The 19,792-nt window shown below is 36.4% G+C and overlaps 1 protein-coding gene across 1 annotated transcript in view; it reads left to right on the top strand.

Moving 5' to 3' along the window:
• Positions 1-19,792, top strand: part of PLCXD3 (phosphatidylinositol-specific phospholipase C, X domain containing 3) — a 194,650-nt gene that overhangs the window by 111,786 nt on the left and 63,072 nt on the right. Inside the window, exon 2 of the mRNA XM_011944421.1 lies at positions 13,564-14,272. Within this exon, the coding sequence (XP_011799811.1) occupies positions 13,564-14,272 (709 nt within the window). The remainder of the gene's footprint in view (positions 1-13,563; positions 14,273-19,792) is intronic.

Genomic DNA, 19,792 nt, shown 5'->3' with positions numbered 1-19,792 from the left:
TTTTTTTTTTTTTTTTTTTTTGATGGGTCTTTGCCTGATTTTAGTATCAGGGTATGCTCGTCTCATAGAATGAGTTTGGAAATTTTCCCTCCTCCTTATTTTTCAGAAGTGTTTGAATCAGATTGGTATTAGTTATTCTTTAAATATTTGGTAGAATTCAGCAGTGAAACCATCAGGTCCTAAGCTTTTCTTTAGTGGGAGACATTTTATCACAGCTTCAATCTCATTACTTCTTACTGGTCTGTTCAGGTTGTGGATTTCTTTTGGTTCAATCTTGCTAGGTTGAATGTATCTAGGCATTTGTCCACTTCATGTGTATTTTCCAATTTATTGACATATAATTGCTCATAGTATCTGCTAATGAGCCTTTGAATTTCCATAATATCAATTATAATGTTTCCTTTTTTATTTCTAATTTTATTTAGATAGTCTGTCCTTTTTTCATTGTTGGCTAAAGGTTTTTCAATTTTGTTTAACTTTTCAAAAATCAACTATTTGTTTCATTGATATTTTGTATTGTTTTCTCATTTCAATTTCATTTATTTCTGCTCTGACGTTTATTATTTCTTCTACTAATTATGGGTTTTGTTTTTTCATACTTTTCTAGTTCTTTAAGATTATTAGATTATTTATTTGAAGTTTTTCCTTGTTTTGATGTAGGCACTTATAGCTATAAATTTCCATCTTACTACTAATTTTGCTGTATCCCATAGGTTTTGGTATATTGTGTTTCCATTATCATTTGTTTCAATAAATTTTTCAATCCCCTTTTTAATGTCTTCACTGATACACTGATCATTCAGAAGCATATTCTTAAATTTCTGTGTATTTGTATAGTTTCCCAAATTCATCTTGTTATTAAAATCAAATTTTATTCCACTGTGGTCAGAGAAGATGCTTGATATTATTTAAATGGGTTTTGAATGTTTTAAGATATGTTTTGTGACCTAACATATGACATATTCTTGATAATATATATATCCATGTGCTGAGGAAAGCAACATGTATTCTGCAGCTCATGGATAAAATTTTCTGTAAATATTAGATCCATTTGGTCCATGGTGCAGATGAAGCCCAACAAGTTTCCTTGTTGATCTTCTGTCTGGAAGATCTGTCCAATGCTGAAAGTATGGTGTTGAGGTCTCCAGCTATTACTGTATTGGGGCCTATATCTTTCTTTAGCTCTGATAATATTTCCTGTTCATATCTAGGTTATCCACTGTTGGGTGCATATATAGTTAAAATTGTTATATAGTTTGTATACTCTTGTGAAATTAACACTTTTATCATTATATAGTGACTTTCTTTGTCTCTTCTTTTAGTTTTTGTCTTGAAATACATTTTGTCTAATATAACTATAGCTATTCCTGCTTCTTTTCTTTTGTTTCCATTGGCATGGAATATCTTTCTCCATCCCTTTATTTTCAGTCTGTGTGGTCTTTATAGGTAAAGTGTGGTTCTTGTAGGCAACAGATCAACAGATCTTTTTTTCCATTCATTTAACCAATCTATGTCTTTTGATTGCAGAGTTTACCCCATTTACAGTCAATATTATTATTGATAAGTAAGAACTTACTACTGCCATTTTATTATTTGTTTTCTGATTGTTTTATGGTCTTCTCTACTTTCCTTTTTCCCTTCTGTCTTCCTCTAGTGAAGGTGATTTTTTCTGATAATGTGTTTTAGTTTTTCTTGCTTTTTATTTTTTATGTATTCATTGTATTTATTTTTTATGTATTCCTTTTTCTGGTTTCAGGTTACCATGAGGCTTACCAATGCTATCTTATAACCCATTATTTTAACCTGATACACAACTTAACACAACTTGCATAAACAAACAAGCAGAAAGAAAACTAATAAAAACTCTATCTTAACTTTGTCTCCCTGCTTTTTAACTTTTTGTTGTTTCTATTTATATTTTATTGTACTGTCTATGTCTTGAAACATTATTGTAGTTATTATTTTTCATTGGTTCATCATTTAGTTTTTTTACTTAGGATAAGAGCAGTTTATACACCACAGTGACAGTTTTACAGTATTCTGTGTTTATCTGCCATATTTACTATTACCAGGGAGGTGTTTTTTTTTTTTTTTTTCCGGAATCTCACTCTGTCACCCAGGCTGGAGTGTAGTGGTGCAGTCTCGGCTCACTGCAAGCTCTGCCTCCCAGGTTCATGCCATTCTTCTGCCTCAGCCTCCTAGTAGCTGGGACTACAGGTGCCTGCCACCATGCCCAGCTAATTTTGTGTGTGTGTGTGTGTCTGTGTGTGTATTTTTAGTAGAGGTGGAGTTTCACCATGTTAGCCAGGACGGTCTTGATCTCCTAACCTCATGATCCACCCACCTCGGCCTCCCAAAGTGCTGGGATTACAGGCATGAGCCACCGTGCCCAGCCACCAGTGAGTTTTGTACCTTCAGATGATAAGTTATTGCTTGTTAATGTCCTTTTCTTTCTGTTTGAAGGACTCTTTTTAATATTTCTTCTAGGGTGGGTCTGGTGTGGATTAAATTTCACCTTTTGTTTGTTTGGGAAAGTCTCCATTTCTGCTTCATATTTGAAGGATATTTTTTGCCAGATATACTATTCTAGGGTAAAAGATTTTCCCTTCAGCACTTTAAATATGTTATGCCACTCTCTCCTGGCCTGTGAGGTTTCCACTAAAATGTCTGCTGCCAGACGTATTGGAGCTCCATTTCATGTTTTTATTTTTTTTCTTGGCACTTTTAGGATCCCTTCTTTATTCACGGCCTTTGGAAACTGATGACTAAATGTCTCGAGGTAGTCTTCTTTGGGTTAAGTCTGCTTGGTGTTTTATAATCATCTTGTATTGGATATCGATCTCTTTCTCTAGGTTTGGAAAGTTCTCTGTTATTATCCCTTTGAATAAACTTTCTACCCCTATGTCTTTCTCCAGTTTCCCTTCAAGGTCAATAAATCTTAGATTTGCCCTTTTGGCACTATCTTCTAGATTCTGTTTAAGTGCTTCATTGTTTTTATTCTTTTTTTCCCTCTCTGGCTGTATGCTTTCAAGTAGCCTGTCTTCAAGCTCACTAGTTATTTATTCTGCTTGATTAATTCTCTTATTAAAGGATCCCAATGCATTCTTTAGTACACCAATTACATTTTTCAGCTTCAGAATTTCAGCTTGATTCTTTTTAATTATTTCAATGTCTTTGTTGAATTTATCTGATAGAATTCTGAATTTCATCTCTGTGTTATGTTGAATTTATTCGAGTTTCCTCAACACAGCTATTTTGAATTCTCTATCTGAAAGGCCACATATCTCTATTTCTCCAGGATTAGTCTTTGGTGCCTTATTTAGTTAATTTGGTGAGGTCAAGGTTTCCTGGATGATGTTTATGCTAGTAGATATTCTTTAGTGTCCAGGCATTAAGCAGTTAGGTATTTATTGTAGTCTTCACTGTCTGGGCTTATTTGTAGCCGTCCTTTTCGGGGAGGTTTTCTAGATACTGAAAAGGACTTTGGTATTGTGATCTAAGTGGTATCTGCTTTAGGGAGCACCCCAAGCCCAGTAACACTGTGATTCCTGCAGACTTGTAGAGGCATCACCTTGATTGTCTTGGTTCAGATCCACGTTAATTCTCTGGAATACCAGGCAGAGACTTTTGTTCTCTTCTCTTACTGTATCCCAAATATACAGAGTCTCTCTCTCTGTTCTGAGCCACCTAAAGCTGGGAGTGAAGTGACAGGAAAAGCTCTGTGGCAACCACTATTATGACTGTGCTGGGTCAGACGTGAAGTCAGTAAAACACTGGCTGTAACCACTCCCTGGCTACTGCTTATGTTCACTCAATGCCTTGGGGCTGTACAATCAGCAGGTGGCAAACCCAGCCAGGCTTGTGTCCTTCCCTTCAGAGCAGAGAGGTACTCCAGGCCCTGGGTGAGTCCAGAAGTGCTGTCCGAGAGTCAGAGACTACAGTCAAAAACCTTACAGGTCTACCTTGTGTTTTACTGTGTTGCAGCTGAGCTGGCATTCAAACTACAAAATGCAGTCCTTGCCACTCTTCCCTCTCTTTTCCAAAGGCAGAGGAGCCTCATCCATAGCCACCACCACCACCCCAGGCCATGAGGAGTACTGCTACACTATTGCTGGTGTTCTCTTAAGGCCCAAGTTCACTTAAGTCAGCTTGTGGTGGATGCTGCCTGGCCTGGGACTCACTCTTCAGGAAAATGGGCTCCCTTTGATCCAGGGCATGTCCATAAATGCTGTTCAAGAGTCAAGTCCTGAAATCGAGGACTCCAAGAACCCGCTTGGTGCTCTATCCCACTGTGGCTTTGCTGGCACCTAAGGTGCAAGACAAAATCCCCTTTGCTTTTCTCAAGAGTAAGGAATTTGCCCAGTAGCCACCACAGGTGGTAGGTAATGTGCTAAGACTCACTTGAAGCCAGCAAGTCTCAGAGGCTCAGCCAAAGCCCTTGATGTAGTAGCCGGGTATTACTGCTGTTTACTTGGGGCCCAAGGGCTCTTCATTTGGTAGATGATGAATGCTGGCAGAACTATGTCTCTTTCTTCAAGGCAGTGGGTTCCCTTCTGGCCCAGGGTGTGTCTAGAAATGTCATCTGGGAACTAGGGCTGAAATGGGGACCTCATGACTCTGACTGGTGTCCTATCCTGCTGTGGCTGAGCTGCTATCCAAGATGCAAGACAAACTCCTCTCAACTCTTCCCTTTCGTTTTCTCAAGAGCAAGGAAGGGGTCTCTTTTGGAGCCTCAAGCTGTGCAGCCTGGGGTTAGGGGAGGGGTGAAAACAGCACTCTTTCGGCTTCCTCAACTGATGTTTCTGTGTGTCATGTTCCCCCTCAGTCCACTGTCTCTGGGCTGAATTCAGCTCTAGGACTTGCCTGAATTGCAGTGCTTATGGTCTAGACTGCCTTTCAAGTTCACTTGGAGGCTCAGAGTGCTGTAGCCCTCAGTACTGAGGTTTGCAGGCACTCAAGTTTGGACCACTGGTATCTCCAATTCTCCCTCTGACTAGGGCTGTTTTAAATGCTCCCTTGGCGAGCATCACCTGATTTTTGTCCAATTTTCATTTCTGCTGTAACAGGACAACATGGAGTTCAATGCCTCACAATTGCTGTGTTCTTCCTCCCCTAGTACCCAGAGATATTCTCTGTACCAGGCCACTGCCACCAGGGTAGGGAAAAGTGGCATCAGCAATTCAGGACTGTTTTTTCTATCTCTTCAGAGCCTCTCTCAACAATATGAAGTTAAAACCCAGTACTGTGAGTGCTCATCTGATTTTTGGTTCTTATGAAGATTTTTTTTTTCTATGTAGATAGTTGTTAACTACTTGGTGTCCTTGCACGGAGAACGATTGGTGGAGCCTTCTATTCCACCCTCTTGCTCTGCCTGTCTCTCAGAAAGATTCTTAACATCTTTACTTATCAGATATTAGAAAATTAAAACCACTATGAGATACCAGTGTACAACCACTCAAATGACTAATACTAAAAAGACTGACATTACAACGCATTGGTACCTTGTGGAGTAACTGGAACTCTGATACATTGCTTGAGGAAATATAAAATGAGACAATCTCATTGATAAATTTGTCAATTTCTTATAATGTAAAACAAATACTATTTACCCTAGCAATTCTGCTCCTTGGATTTGTGCAATAATAATGAAAGAGAAATGTTTCCAGAAAAAAAAATTCAGCAATGAACAGTTTTGTTCAGAATAGTCAGCAATAAAAACCACCCGAATGCTCAAAAACTAATGAATGGTTAAATTAATTGTGATGTATGCAAATGGTGGAATACGATTGGAATATGATTTCACAACAAAAAGAAAAAAACTACTGATACGCACAACAACGTAGGATGAATCTTAAAATATATACTCTAAGGAAAAGAAGCCAGACTGAAGAAAGTACATATTATATATTTCATTTATATGGAATTATAGAGAAGTCAAAACTAACTTAGAGTGATATATAGCAGATTAGTGGTTGCCTGGATCTCGGGATGGATAGGGGGAATTTGCTACAAAGGGTCACAAGGGATGACCTTTGTGGTGGAAATGTGCTGTATCTTCATTGTGGTGGCAATTACTTGGATGCATACATTTATCAAAATCACAGAATTGTAATCTTAAAATGAATGCATTTTATTGTCTGTACACTATTCTTCAATAATAATAATTTAAAAAGGAACATGTCAATGTAAAAAATTCTAGTTAACTGAAAGTTACCATGTAAAATATATATGATGTGTGTATTTTTAGGCATTTAGAAAATTTAAAAGAAATACAAATTGATCACAAAAATTATATTGACCATGATTTCCTTTTCTATGGGAGATCTTCTTTCACTACCTGAAGTGTCTGATGGTTACTATTACCAACATCAACAGCAGACATGGTGTTGACTGGCAGAATGCCCAGATGTATGACTACTTTGAGTACTGAAAGTACATGGGAGCCTTTAGCTACAGTTGGTTATCTTTGTCTATATGCAGAGAGGCTCTTCTCATGTTGGGATATTTGACTTCAATTGCAAAGAACACAGTACAGCTTACCTTGTGCTTTGTAAGTTAACACCTGTTGCTCAGAAATTCAGCTATGTCTTCTTATGCATCTGTGTTGGTATCTGGAGGAAGGAAGTATTCTGCTTAATTACTCTCACACTGCTAAATGTTACTTCCCAGCAGGGATTTGGGAAGCAAGGAAGGAGTAAAGAATGGTATTCATTTTGTGGTGTTTTCTGATGCCAGTATCTGTATCTTGTAACATGGGGAGAAGCACTGAGGGCTGAAGTTTTTCAGTACGTTTTATTTCACAGAGACGCTCTATATCTCAAATCACTAGCACATCAATAGGCTTCAACTGGTTTCTCTGTCTCCAGTATTTTCTGATTCAAGTCATTTTTACTTAGTTCCTCCAGTCTAATCATTCCAGTGGACTAAATCAGAGGCCTTCCTATCAACTAAAAAAAAAAATCAAGCAAGAAACTATTATAGAAGTATATTTATCCATAAATTTTATGAGTGTGTTGTATATGTATAAATATTATAAATACATTTACTTATAAATTATACAAGCATTACTATACTAATGAAGTATAAAATATATGTTATTTTAAAACATTTATTATTGTAGTGTTATTATTCTATTATGAACTGGTATTACAAAACATGATACGTACGTAGGGTGAAGTTCATAGTTAACAGTAAAAGTGAATCCACATATCAGATAGTCTTCTTGGTAATTTCATATTATTTTGGTTGTCCTTCTATTAGCTAAAATTATAATACAGTAATATGACTAATGAAAAGCTCATAATAAAAGTATAGGTGTCAGTTTTAGATTTCTTATGTACTTAATTGAATTATCTTTAGTCTGGACCTTTTTTATGAAAAAGAAAAAAACTTCTAAAATCACATGTCTATTTTGGGGGTGCTTGGATAATTAAACTCTGCAAGTCTAAAGTCTACTTAACCAGCCAGGATATTACAGCAAACTGCAATGCAGCACAATCTGATCAAATGAACGAGGGTACCATTCAGGGCAGTGGAATTCCCACTTTAAAAAAAAAAATACCTTGAGTACTGAATATGGTATTTGACTATCCTGGAGGTGACAGTGGCAATACATATGTAAAATGTTATTAGTGCTTAATTTTTATTATTTTAAGATAAATATATAAATAAAAATAGAAGTGCACGTTTTCCTTCCACATCCAAATCGACTCTCTTTAACTTCCACTGCTTAATTATAAGTGCCTTGAACACAGCTGATGCTCAGTAAATGTCTGTTGAAAGAATGAAGGGATGCTATTTGGTATAAGGATTCATTTGTTTGTGTCTATGCCTAACTTCCCGAATTAAATTATAAGACTCTTGAGGGCAAGGATTGTATGTAATTTTTTTTTTTTTAGTTTCCAACTAGTCCACAGCAACAAACTAAGGCAAAGTTAGCCAGATGCAAATGCTCCCATTCTGTACCCTGTTTAGTGTGGCTCCCGAGAGCCATTTATCATTTAACCCAAAAAGCAAGGCTACTTTTGCATTTAGTCTAGCTCTTTTAAAATTATTTGCATAAGCTCATTGATATTAATAATCAGTTATCACACATTTTCTCCTCTCTACCCCATGCTATGCAATGGTGACTAAAGAATCATTACCAACTGTACTATAATTATTTATCTATGTGCATCACATATTAAGCTGTAAATTTATGAGAATGAAAACAATGCTTATCTTATACTTAGCATAATAACAACACTTATAGCAGGTGCTTGACAAATGTTTTACTGAATGAGCAATTCATTAGTTTAAAAATAAGAACATTTCTTTCCATCAGGAAAGTAGACCATTTTACTTGAAGAAAACATTTGCAAAATAGAATTAGTAGTAGATACAATTTTTTACACAGAGAGGCTAACTTACTTCCAGTTACTGGGGGCCATTAATCAGAATGATGTAATTGCCTCAAGTCATTCATATCCCTTTACACACAAACTCTAAAAATTACAGAATACTCACACTAATTGTCTCAACTATACTGTAATACTCGTATGACACTACATATACAGATGATCTTAAGTAGTGTCCAAATGTATTAGTTTTCTATTGTTGCATTAAAATGACCACAAATATAGTGGCTTAAACAAGACAAATTTTCTCATAGCTTCTGTAAATAAGGACTATGGATATGAATTAGCTGGGTCCTCTGCTCAGGATGATACCAGGCTGAAATCAGAGTGCTGACCAAGACTGCAATCTCTTTTGCGGCTAAGGTTCCTTTTGCAAGCTTGTTGGTTGTTCACAGAACGTGGTTTCTTGAGTTATAGGAGCTCAGACCTCAGCTCCTAGACGCTACTTAGTGTCCACTATATTTTGAGGAAAACCTTTTCCCTTTCATTTTAGGTCCAGTGATTGGTGGCCTGTAAACTAACTGTCAATGGACAGATTAACATACGAAAACGCAAGGTTTATTTATGCATGCATGGTATGCAGATGGGAGTGCTCAGTGAGGAGTAACTCCCTGAATAACCACAAATAAAGGCTCACATACTAAACTTAATAAAAAGGTTAAGATTTTAATTGGAAAAGTATGGAATGGTCTACTGGGCTTTATGATGCTTATGGACAGCTATATTTGCACTTTCTGGTGATAAGGATCAGTCTTTTTTTCAATCAGAAGGGGAGGCAATGGCAACTATATTTTCAGGAGGGTCTGCTTAAGTTTGAATAATATTTTTTTTTCTGTTGCTGCTGATTGTTCAGATGCTTTCAGTTTAAATAAATGTTTACACCACTTTAATGAGCTATTAATGACTTCCTTTGCCGTATGGCCTTCTCTACAACATTGCATTTTGCTTCTGTAAGAGCAACAGGAAAATATCTGTTGCAGCTTGTTGCCTCTTTTAAGAGCTTGTCTGCTCAAGTCAGGCCTACTCAGGATAATCTCTCTTTGATTAACTAAGAGCCAACTGATTAGGGACCTTAATTACATATTTTTAAAAATCTCATTTCTATATAATGTAACATAATCACAAGAACAATATGGAATCATAGTCCTTACACTCAAGGGGAGGGATTATATAGGTCTTATCACCAGGAGAAGGATGTTTTAGGGGCAATCTTCCTACCATACCGAATGACAGGATGAGAAGTTAAGTCCAGTACTACTGGAAATCATAAAATATAGAAATGATTACACACATTCTACACTGATAAGGTAATAAAATTGATGCTATGTACCAATTGGTTAGGCCAGATGATATCTCAGATCATCCATAACAGTATGTGGAAAAAAGAAAGTCCATTTGTGAATTCAATATTTTTTAAACCATCTTTAAAATTTTTTCTCATCTTTGATACAGTTTTCAATCATAGAAACATGCATATAACATAAACATAGTTAATTTCTCTTCTTTGAAATTCCAACTTCTCCTTTTAGCCAGTTGGGTCTATTGGCCACGAGTCCCCTCATTAACCACAAAGAGATGGCCTATATTAGTTCACTATTTCTATGTAACCAATTGCCCCTGAATTTAGTGGCGCAAAACAACACAGAGTTTCTGGGTACTTCTATGAATCAGGGATCTAAGCATTACTTAACTGGGTTCTCGGCTTTGGTCTCTCTTACAGGGCTGCAATCAAGATCTCACTCAGGCAGGATCTATTTCCAAGCTTACTCATTGACCGTTAACAGGATTCAGTTTCTTGAGAGCTGTTAGTCAAAAGACCTCTGCTCCCAGCTGGTTGTTGGCCAAGGGCCACTCCCACCTCTGTGTCACACGGGCCTCTCCAACATGGCAGTTCACTCATCAAAGCAAGGAAAAAAGCAGCAAGACAGAAGTTATAACCTTTTGTAACCTAATCTCAGAAAGGGCATCCCATCATGTTTGTCTTGTGTAATTCATTAGAAGCAAGTCATAGGTTCAGCTCACACTCACAGACAGGGATATGAATGCAGGAGGGCAAGGATTGTTAGGTGCCATCTTAGAAGTGTGCTTCCCACAGTGCCTGAATGATGGTACAATTTATCACACTGAGGAGAAACAAATTAAAGTGCTTATTTCCAAGAAATGAAATAAATAGTTGCTCTGATTACATTTACTTATTCAGAGCCAAAGCAACCAAACTTGATGGGACTTGGGTGTATAATGGGAGTGGTTAGCCCTTGTCTAAGGAGAGAGGGCAAATGGAACCTAAAGATGAGAAACTAAATTCAACATCAGAGGAGTGACATTAAGTACCAGGTCCAAGGTATGAGTTTGAGACTGTGGATGAGAGAAGAATAAAAGGTCAGAAGCCCAGGAATACCAAGTCAATGTAGAAGCAAAATGTCAGACCAGATATAGCAGAAAAGCTCAAGAACAAAGAGGACTCCTGGCTTTAAAGACACGAGGTTAGGCTTTTCCTCACAATTGTTGAATGGTTATGAAGTACTGCTGTATTTTCGCTTTACATTCAAACGAATAGAAAACTTACTGGTTCCGTAAAAATGTTGAAATTGAGAAGTATTACTCCAAATAAAATTAAAAGTCATCAAAATATTCATTTTTTTAGCTAAAAGTAGATTATATATTTTATTACCAAATGCATAGATACTGTTTTGTATCTATTGATTTTATTTTTTTTTCTAATAATATTTACAGTATGAAGTACCATTTTATACCAGGTGCTGTGGCTACACCTCGGAGTCATCTAGCTTAAAACACATACTAGTGAAGCCACCATTGGATTCTCCTTCTGACTGTTTATTTTTATTTTTAACATTCCCTTATTTTGACCTTAAGAAGCTACTTTCCATGAAAGTCAACAAATCATGTACTCTAGAACGTATAATATCCTTTCACAGTATTTTCAAAAGTGGTGATTTCCTTGCCTTTAAAATTTTATTTTTACAATTTTTTTTTTATTTGCCACATAACCACGTGATAGAAAGGTGAAACTAAAGCCATATTGAAAACAAAGAACCACTCATTTCTAGTAAAAGAAATCTAGTTATACTTAATTCCCTTTTTGCCTGCCTCCAAGTATAATTTCTACTAGATTACAGAAGTAACCAATTACTTTCATCTACCTTTCCCTTCATGTGCCTTGAAACTAACTTTTTAATTTTTATTTTGAGAGTTTAAATTTATTTTTAAATAAATTTATTTATTATCTCTCCTAATCTTAGATCATTTAATCATAATTCTTCTTAAATTTTCTTTCATTTCTATCTTTAATCATACTTCTTTGTATATATTGAGCTCTAGCACCATTTGTTTAGCTTTCATTTAAATTAGCAGTCAAATGAATAGCAACTAATAAACCAGTATGCAGCAATTTAAATGCTTATTAAAACTTGCCAGTCAGAACCTAACTCCCAGCTTTGCTTATTCAGAAAGGATTGACATTTTCTTGCCACACCATCTACTAAAGATAAGACATGCAGTTTCAGATTAAATTAAACATGCCATTTCTGTATATTTGGGTTATCTTTTATTGTTTTTGAAAAAGCAAATCAGTCTGAGAACTTACTTAAATTTTAAAGGTTGTGATTTTCAGGGCATCAAAATATTTTGCAAATTATTTTCTTTAACAACCTACCATGGTGTCTGAAATTTAGGCACTTGTGATTCTTATGGGCTGTTAAAGCTAGATATAGATAGATAGATAGATAGATAGATAGATAGATAGATAGATAGATAGATAGATAGATAGATAGAAATAGACTTAGATATGGAATATAGATGAATGGTATATATTGTATCACTGAAAAAATGCTTCAAATAATTTATCAGACCAAGGCTTTGAAGTATTATATGGATAAACTTAAGATTCTTGTGTGTGTTTGTGTGTATTTATATGTATGTGAGTTTTGGGTTGGGGAGTGAAAGAACTAGGAAAATATGTGCCTCAAGGGAGGAAAATCAGGAATGGGGCAACAAAGTGTACTCAGAGGAAGCTTGAGTAACAGATGGGGAACGATGGTACTAGGACAAGGTCATGAAACAGGAAAGGGTGTCAGAATTTAAAGCATATCTGCCCTCTAATGTATGAAATTTTTAGAATATGTTAATTTAATTTTAGCTCTTCAGTGGGTTATGCCTAAGAATTAAAGGAGGCTTTAAGAAATAAAATGCAACCTTGAAATAACTTTTCTTTATTGGGTCCTAATAAAGAGTTTCAAATGCCACTCTCTATTTGTGACAAATCACACACATGTTCATTGCTACATTTCTGGAGTCTAGAAATTTGCAACTGCCAAAACTAATCAAATAAATAGTCCTTTTTCTTCCTAGGAAGAAATTATTCTAAATTTAGAAGCCAATTCCCAAAAGAGTTTATGCTCTTGAGAGAAAATTTGTGAAGAAAAGGGTCTATTAGTTACTTTTTAAATGCTGCCAATTTTTAAATGCTGTTAATTTGTAAATGCTGTTGACTTGCAAGAACAGTTAATCATTTATTCAATATGTGAAAAGTACTTGACCTCATCTAAGTTTACAGTTGCCCAAATACAAGGTCAGGAATAAAGTTAAATGTGTCAGCATTGTACTGCCTTCTTGTCTTATTTCTCCTTTCCTCTATCACTTTGACCTCCTGTGCCTTCCAAAGTGAATGAGGTAACAATTCGAATGCTGATTGCTTGTGAAAAGGGCATCTTTATTCATTGAGACAATCCTTCTAGGCTTAAAATCAGCCCAAAATCAAGGAAAAGGGTAAGACTGTAAAGTATTGGGGTACTGGTGAGTCTTCATACATATCGCTTTATGAATGATCACTTATGTCACCCATATGGAAAGCCAGTTCTAGTGAGTGTATTACATTCTTGGTTCACAGAATAGATGATTGTTTAAATTTTAAATTTAATAACAAAATCTTCTTATTCTTTTATAACCAATTTGATCTATTGAAGTGTTCTGTGTCTGATGTCAATTTATATAAAGGACCCTCCTAAGGCATAAAAAATAACTAGTACTAAATTTCTTAGTATTTCCTGTGTCTCATTTGAGGGAGAGGTATGGATATTGCAAGAGGGAAAGAAGTTGGGAAGGGCAAAGACCTGGAAATTAACCACACTATGCCTTGTTATTCTCCTAGGGTCTCATGATTCCTTCAGCTTCTACATTGATGAAGCCTCTCCAGTAGGTCCTGAACAGCCAGAAACTGTCCAGAATTTTGTCTCTGTGTTTGGAACTGTGGCCAAAAAGCTCATGCGGAAATGGTTGGCTACTCAGACAATGAATTTTACTGGCCAGCTAGGAGCCGGAATTCGTTATTTTGATCTTCGAATTTCCACCAAGCCCAGAGACCCCGATAATGAACTCTATTTTGCTCATGGTTTGTTCAGTGCCAAAGTCAATGAAGGCCTTGAGGAGATCAATGCATTCCTCACAGATCACCATAAGGAGGTAGTGTTCTTGGACTTCAACCACTTTTATGGCATGCAGAAATATCACCATGAAAAACTGGTCCAAATGCTGAAAGACATCTATGGAAATAAAATGTGCCCAGCGATTTTTGCCCAGGAAGTTAGTTTAAAGTACCTGTGGGAGAAGGACTATCAAGTGCTGGTCTTCTACCATAGTCCAGTGGCTCTGGAAGTGCCGTTTCTCTGGCCCGGGCAGATGATGCCAGCACCCTGGGCCAACACCACAGACCCTGAGAAACTGATCCAGTTTCTTCAAGCATCCATCACTGAAAGAAGAAAGAAGGGATCGTTTTTTATATCTCAGGTGGTGCTGACTCCCAAAGCTAGCACTGTAGTCAAAGGGGTGGCAAGTGGCCTCAGAGAAACAATCACAGAAAGGTAAGTGTCTAAAATGTCAGGGGGAAAACCTCAAATAATTTAACTTGAATTCATAGAGCTCATAAGTGATGAAGCTAAAATTCACACCTATGTATGTTAGGTCCCCAGGGCTGCAATAACAAAGTACCACAAATTGGGTATCTTAAAACAATAAAAATATATTATCTCACAGTTCTGAAACCTAGAAGTCTGAAATCAGTGTCGGCAGGGTTGGTTCCTTCTGAAGACTCTAAGAGAGAATCTGTTCTATGCCTGTCTCCTAGGTTCTGGTGGAGGCTGGCAAGCCTGAGTGTTACTTGGCTTACACATGCATCACTCCAGTCTCTGCCTCCTTTTTCTCATGCCATTTTCTCATGTGTCTCTGTCTTTTCCTTTGCTTATAAGGATACCAGTCATATTGAATTAGGACCTGCTCTAATAACCTCATCTTAATTACTTCTGCAAGGAACCAATTTCCAAATAAGGTCACACTCACAGGTAGCAGGGGTTAGGACTTTAACAAGTCTTTTTGTGGGCCACAGATCAACCCATAACCCAGGTATTTTGACACCATGTCTAGTTATCTTTTCATAGCACCCTTTTTTCACATTTGTGTGTTGCTTTATAGATTGCAATATCCTTTCTCTACCATTTGCAGAGTCTTTTAATATCCCTAATTCCATTTGAAATGCATAACAACCCTGAGAAGTAGATATTGTCTTACAGATTTAAAAAATGAGGTTCAAAAAAGTGATATATTTTTCCTAAGACTGCTTCAACAGTGAATGATAACACAGATACTCAAACTCTATTCTCAAACCATATCCTATGCCTTTTATACTACATATGCAGCCTTATAAGGAATGGTTACCCCTGAGACAGTGGTCACTTCATTGGTCAAGCCCAGCCAAACATGTAGAATGTTCATTACCTGTGAGGTATAACTTGAACAATCACAGTTTTTTTCCTGCAAGTGTGACACAATATGCTGAATTATACATATTATTTATTCTTTTGAGTTAAAATGTTAAACAGTGCAAACATCATCTGAAGAAAGAACATAAATCCTTATCAGATCTCTTATTTTTATCTTTCATTGACATTTTGAATTATGCTAAAGAGACAGAGCATGAATGTTTTGCTTGGACTCAAGGTCTTTGTGGAAAAAGACAAAAGATGAAGAGAAAAGATTAGGCAGTGAAAATAGTATGTGTGACCTTGTGGCATAGCATGTAGGACAGGAAATGAAAAGAGTTAAAGCTTGGAGCGGTACAAGAACACATTTTCCAGAAATCTTTTAACCAGGCTACAGAGAACCTCATCCTGTGAGCAACGGGGAGCTAGATAATAAAGTTCAAAAGTAACATGACTTGACATGATCTGCGTTTTATGTAATAATTGATGCAGCCTGGAGGATTGATGGAATGGAGAGAGTGAGCAGTTGATAAGTGCTTAGAACTGTTTCAGCAATGTAATGCAAGCTACACTGGGGAAGCGAAAAAACACAGAAGGGGATAATATGCAAGCAGTGAAAATTAAAATGGTTCGGTGACTAGTTCCATATGTGGTATAAATGGGAGAAAAGAGTTCAGGATAAGCAGGACAGGTAATGGAAGCATTCACAGACTCAGGAAACAAAGACACAGGGACTTGGGAGGAAGTGGGGAAGGTACTATCAGGGTCATGCTGAATTTAAAGCATGAGTAAGGCATTCAAGTAGATGTGCCTAATTGATCATTAGAAATACAGGCCAACTCATTTGGGGGTTGTTGGCATTTCTTGGTGGTGAAAACTCCAAGTCATTGGAGTGGAAAGGTTCCTCCGTATAAAATCAAAACTTTCTTCTGTTACTCAGAATGGTCCATTAGCTGGGACTGCTCTGTTCCTTAAAATTTAAATAACATTACCAACCATTCATTGTATAGTCTATGAAAGTGCCTGGCTTTCTCTATGATTTCTGCTAATGTCTACATTTCTTCTATTTGTATGGTAGGAACCCTTTCTACTACTGGATTATATCATTTTATGACTTAATTGTCCCACACAGTCTATCCATGTCCCATTCTGAGACATGAAACTTGCTTCATGTTCATTTCCACAATATTTTTTAAATTTTACTGAAGATCTGAAGAGGCCAGGAATGGTTTATAATCGCAATAATGTACATAATTTAAAATCAAATTTTAGGCTTGTCTTTAATTATAAATCCTCTGCCCTAGGATAACAGCCCCTGACAACATCTGCAACACTGTATAACTCAGCTTCATATCCTCTGACTGAATCTTCTCCTCCTTTACCATTTTTCACTTATTTTCTTTCTTTACCCTTAGATTGCCTTTGAGATCCAACATTCTAGATGATTGTGTAACCAGATTAACACATCTAGATGATTATGCCTAACTAGTCAACTCTCTCCAGCTTCCTAAGCCTAAATTCAGCTAGTTGCAACAAAGTATTCATCAAAACAAGAGGACTTTTTGCTTTATAGTACCGCTGTCTACAAACATTATTTTTTCTGGTAATTAGCAATTTACCCCCTTTCTCACAAACTTAGAAAGTGAGGGAGTTGTGTACATATAAAAATATGTTGTTTTTAACTGTATCCCATACAGTTCCCAGATTGTGAAGAATCTCTGATGGGTCACTAGAGGTGGGGAAAAGGCAACAGGAGCCTGGGAGGGAACTCACTCCAACTCCCTCCATTCTCTCCATACCTTGAATGAAAGAAGCTTCATTTTTAACTTTGACATTTTGGGCATGATGCAAGTCTTCCTATGACCTCTTCCAGCTTCCAGCATAGTTCTATGCTTAGGAAAACACTTACACATATTAAATCTTTGCTTTGCATTTTAGCCAAGAACTTTACCCTCATTTTACCTGTGTAGAGATCATCCTTTGAAGAAGCCAAGAATTTACTCAAAGATAAACGGCTTTCATTTTTCTCCTCTTACGGCATTTGATGTAATTTAGAAGTTTTCAAGTCATAGTTAAACTGCTTTTTGGTTACTCATGCTCTAGTACACTACTACTAAAGTAGGATTTGTGGGTAAAAAAATCAAATCAGTTAGGAAAGTGCTGAACATTATATTCTACACAACTCTCCCAAAGGAGTCACAGTGTACATTAGCATATAAAAGGCACTAAGGAATGTTTTAGTGACGAATCCTATTTAAATTTAACTAATGCAATGTTTTCCAAGCACTTAACTTTTGTTCAGGTAACACTTATTAACAGCACATGGAATTAATTTTTAAAAACTGCTGTCAGCCCTTTATTTCAGAACTTCTTACTTGCCTCTCTAGTTTATATACTTGGAAGAGTAGAGTTGTATCATTGACAAGAAAAAGGAACAGAAAACGAAATTTTAAAAGTAGAAATGAAGACTCCATATGTAGAACTAATTCTTTCCTCTATAGGATTATGAAAATTACTTACAAATAATTTGCCAATATATCTGAACCTTGTCATTATAGATGTGCTGGCATTCTCCAGTGGAGTTTAGTTTCAGAAGTACTAGAAAGACTTCCTTTTTAACCATTTGCAAAGCTGTATTCTGAATGTTATATTAATGTGAAGCTCAGTTTTTTGTTTTGGTTTGGTTTGGTTATTGGACATACTCCAACCTTCTACATGGAACCTACAGGAAAAGCTTATTGTCAGCTCTGGGGTCATGCCTTGCAAAGGCAATTTATTAATACTTATCACTTATTCAGTGAAGGAGCACTTGACTCCCCAGAACTTGTTGGCTTTCTCTTCTTACCAAGTGATGAAGCCTATGAAGTGAACTGATTCTGACATTGTCCTCTTCACTTCTGTGCAAAAGCCATTCATTCATGAAGTCCTGTGATGGCACCAAAAGTTGTAGTAAGTTCTTCTGTGCCACGAAAGGAAAGTTACCAGGCAATTATAAGACCGCTCTAGACCTTACATATTTTCATCTGCAAAATTTGGAATTTGAGGTAGATTACCTCCAAGATCCATTTCAGTTGTAAAATCCCACAGTTCTAAGATTCTGTATTTGACTAGCTAGTTTCTCTACAATTTTTAAAATCATACCTAATATTTGGGTTAACAAAACTCTGAGCACACACATTTAGAAAACAGCATTTAGAGTTGTGGGTGGCTTTCAGGGAAACTAAATCCAGCCTGGATTTAGGTACCATAGCTTTCAATCTGGCCAATGGTTCTAAATACTGCAGATTCATTTTCTACATTGTAGCAATGCCAAAAGACACAGATTTTTTATTTCTTAAAGACTTATTTTTATTTCTTTTTCAAACACCAGTTTTTGCATCCCACCCCCACTCAATTCACACATTCTTAAAAAGAAGGTGTGCAACTTGAGTAAAGTCCTTTCCTAATTTGTAGTTTATTAACTTACAGGTTTTTTTAAGTTAAAAAATCTAGACATATTACCTGTCTGAATTTTTAAGCAGCAATGCTTCTGTGCAAGTAAAGTGATGCTGAGTTAAATTAGACAATATTTGTTCAGGCCAACAAGTTAGATAACGATTAATATAACAATAATAATAACTGTTATTATTATTATGGGCTATTATAAGGGTTCACTATCTGTTAGATCCTTTACTGTGTTATATTCATGATTAGGTTCAATATTTATAAAACCTCCAAGTGTAGGTACTATTGCTATCCTATCTTAACAATAAAGGGACTAAGCCTTAGAAGTGTTAACCAACTTAGCTGGATAGCACAATTAAGAAAAGGTGGATTCAGGATTTAAATCTAGGCTGCTCTATCTGTTCATTTATTCACAAAAGCAAACATTTAAATGCCTAATCTGTTCTAGACACTGTAACTTCAAATGACTGATCTCAGATATGCAGTCTTATAACCATTACATAGTACTATCTCCCTGCTATTTGTGAGAATCCAAAGAATTGACTGCAACTTTGTTTTCATCTTATTAAATGACAATATCTAGATCAAATTTGGCAGTACATTCAGGTAGACTGAGTTCAATTTAGTACTTACCTGTTGAACAGCTCCTATGAGTATGGCTCTGCATTAAGTATTGTGAGGCATATTAAAATTGGTATTTGTCATTGTTCCCATCAAGCATCAGGTAGGTTTGAAAAGACAGGAACATTCAAGACCTAAATACAAATTGGAGAGAAACAGGAGAGTTAAATATCAAGACCTATGGTGATTTAGAGGAGAGAGATATCTGGAAAGATTTTGGCTGGCTTTGACAAAAAGCACTGTGATAGGCAGAGATGGGTAGGGGTAACTTCTCAGGATGAGGAAATGGCAAGAGCAAAGCAAGGAGGTAGGAAATCTTAAGGAAAAGAGAAATCAGGGTTGGTTAGAGAAACAGAGTGATGTGCGAAGGAACATGGGGGATGACTCGAGGAAAAAGTGAAGGGGGAGATTATGGTTGGCTGAATTAGGCATATATTAGGAAGATACTGAGGAGGGCAAATCAGAACTGGACCTCAGGAGATGAAATCCACCTAATTATGTAGGTTGAGTAAGGAAGGAAGAGACTGAAGATGAAGCTACCAGTTTAAAGGGGGAAACAGA

The sequence above is a fragment of the Colobus angolensis genome, unplaced genomic scaffold (assembly GCF_000951035.1).
Source record: "Colobus angolensis palliatus isolate OR3802 unplaced genomic scaffold, Cang.pa_1.0 Scaffold230, whole genome shotgun sequence".
Taxonomy (NCBI): domain Eukaryota; kingdom Metazoa; phylum Chordata; class Mammalia; order Primates; family Cercopithecidae; genus Colobus; species Colobus angolensis.
Note: the sequence above shows the minus strand (reverse complement) of the source record. Positions and strands in the feature narration are given on the sequence as shown.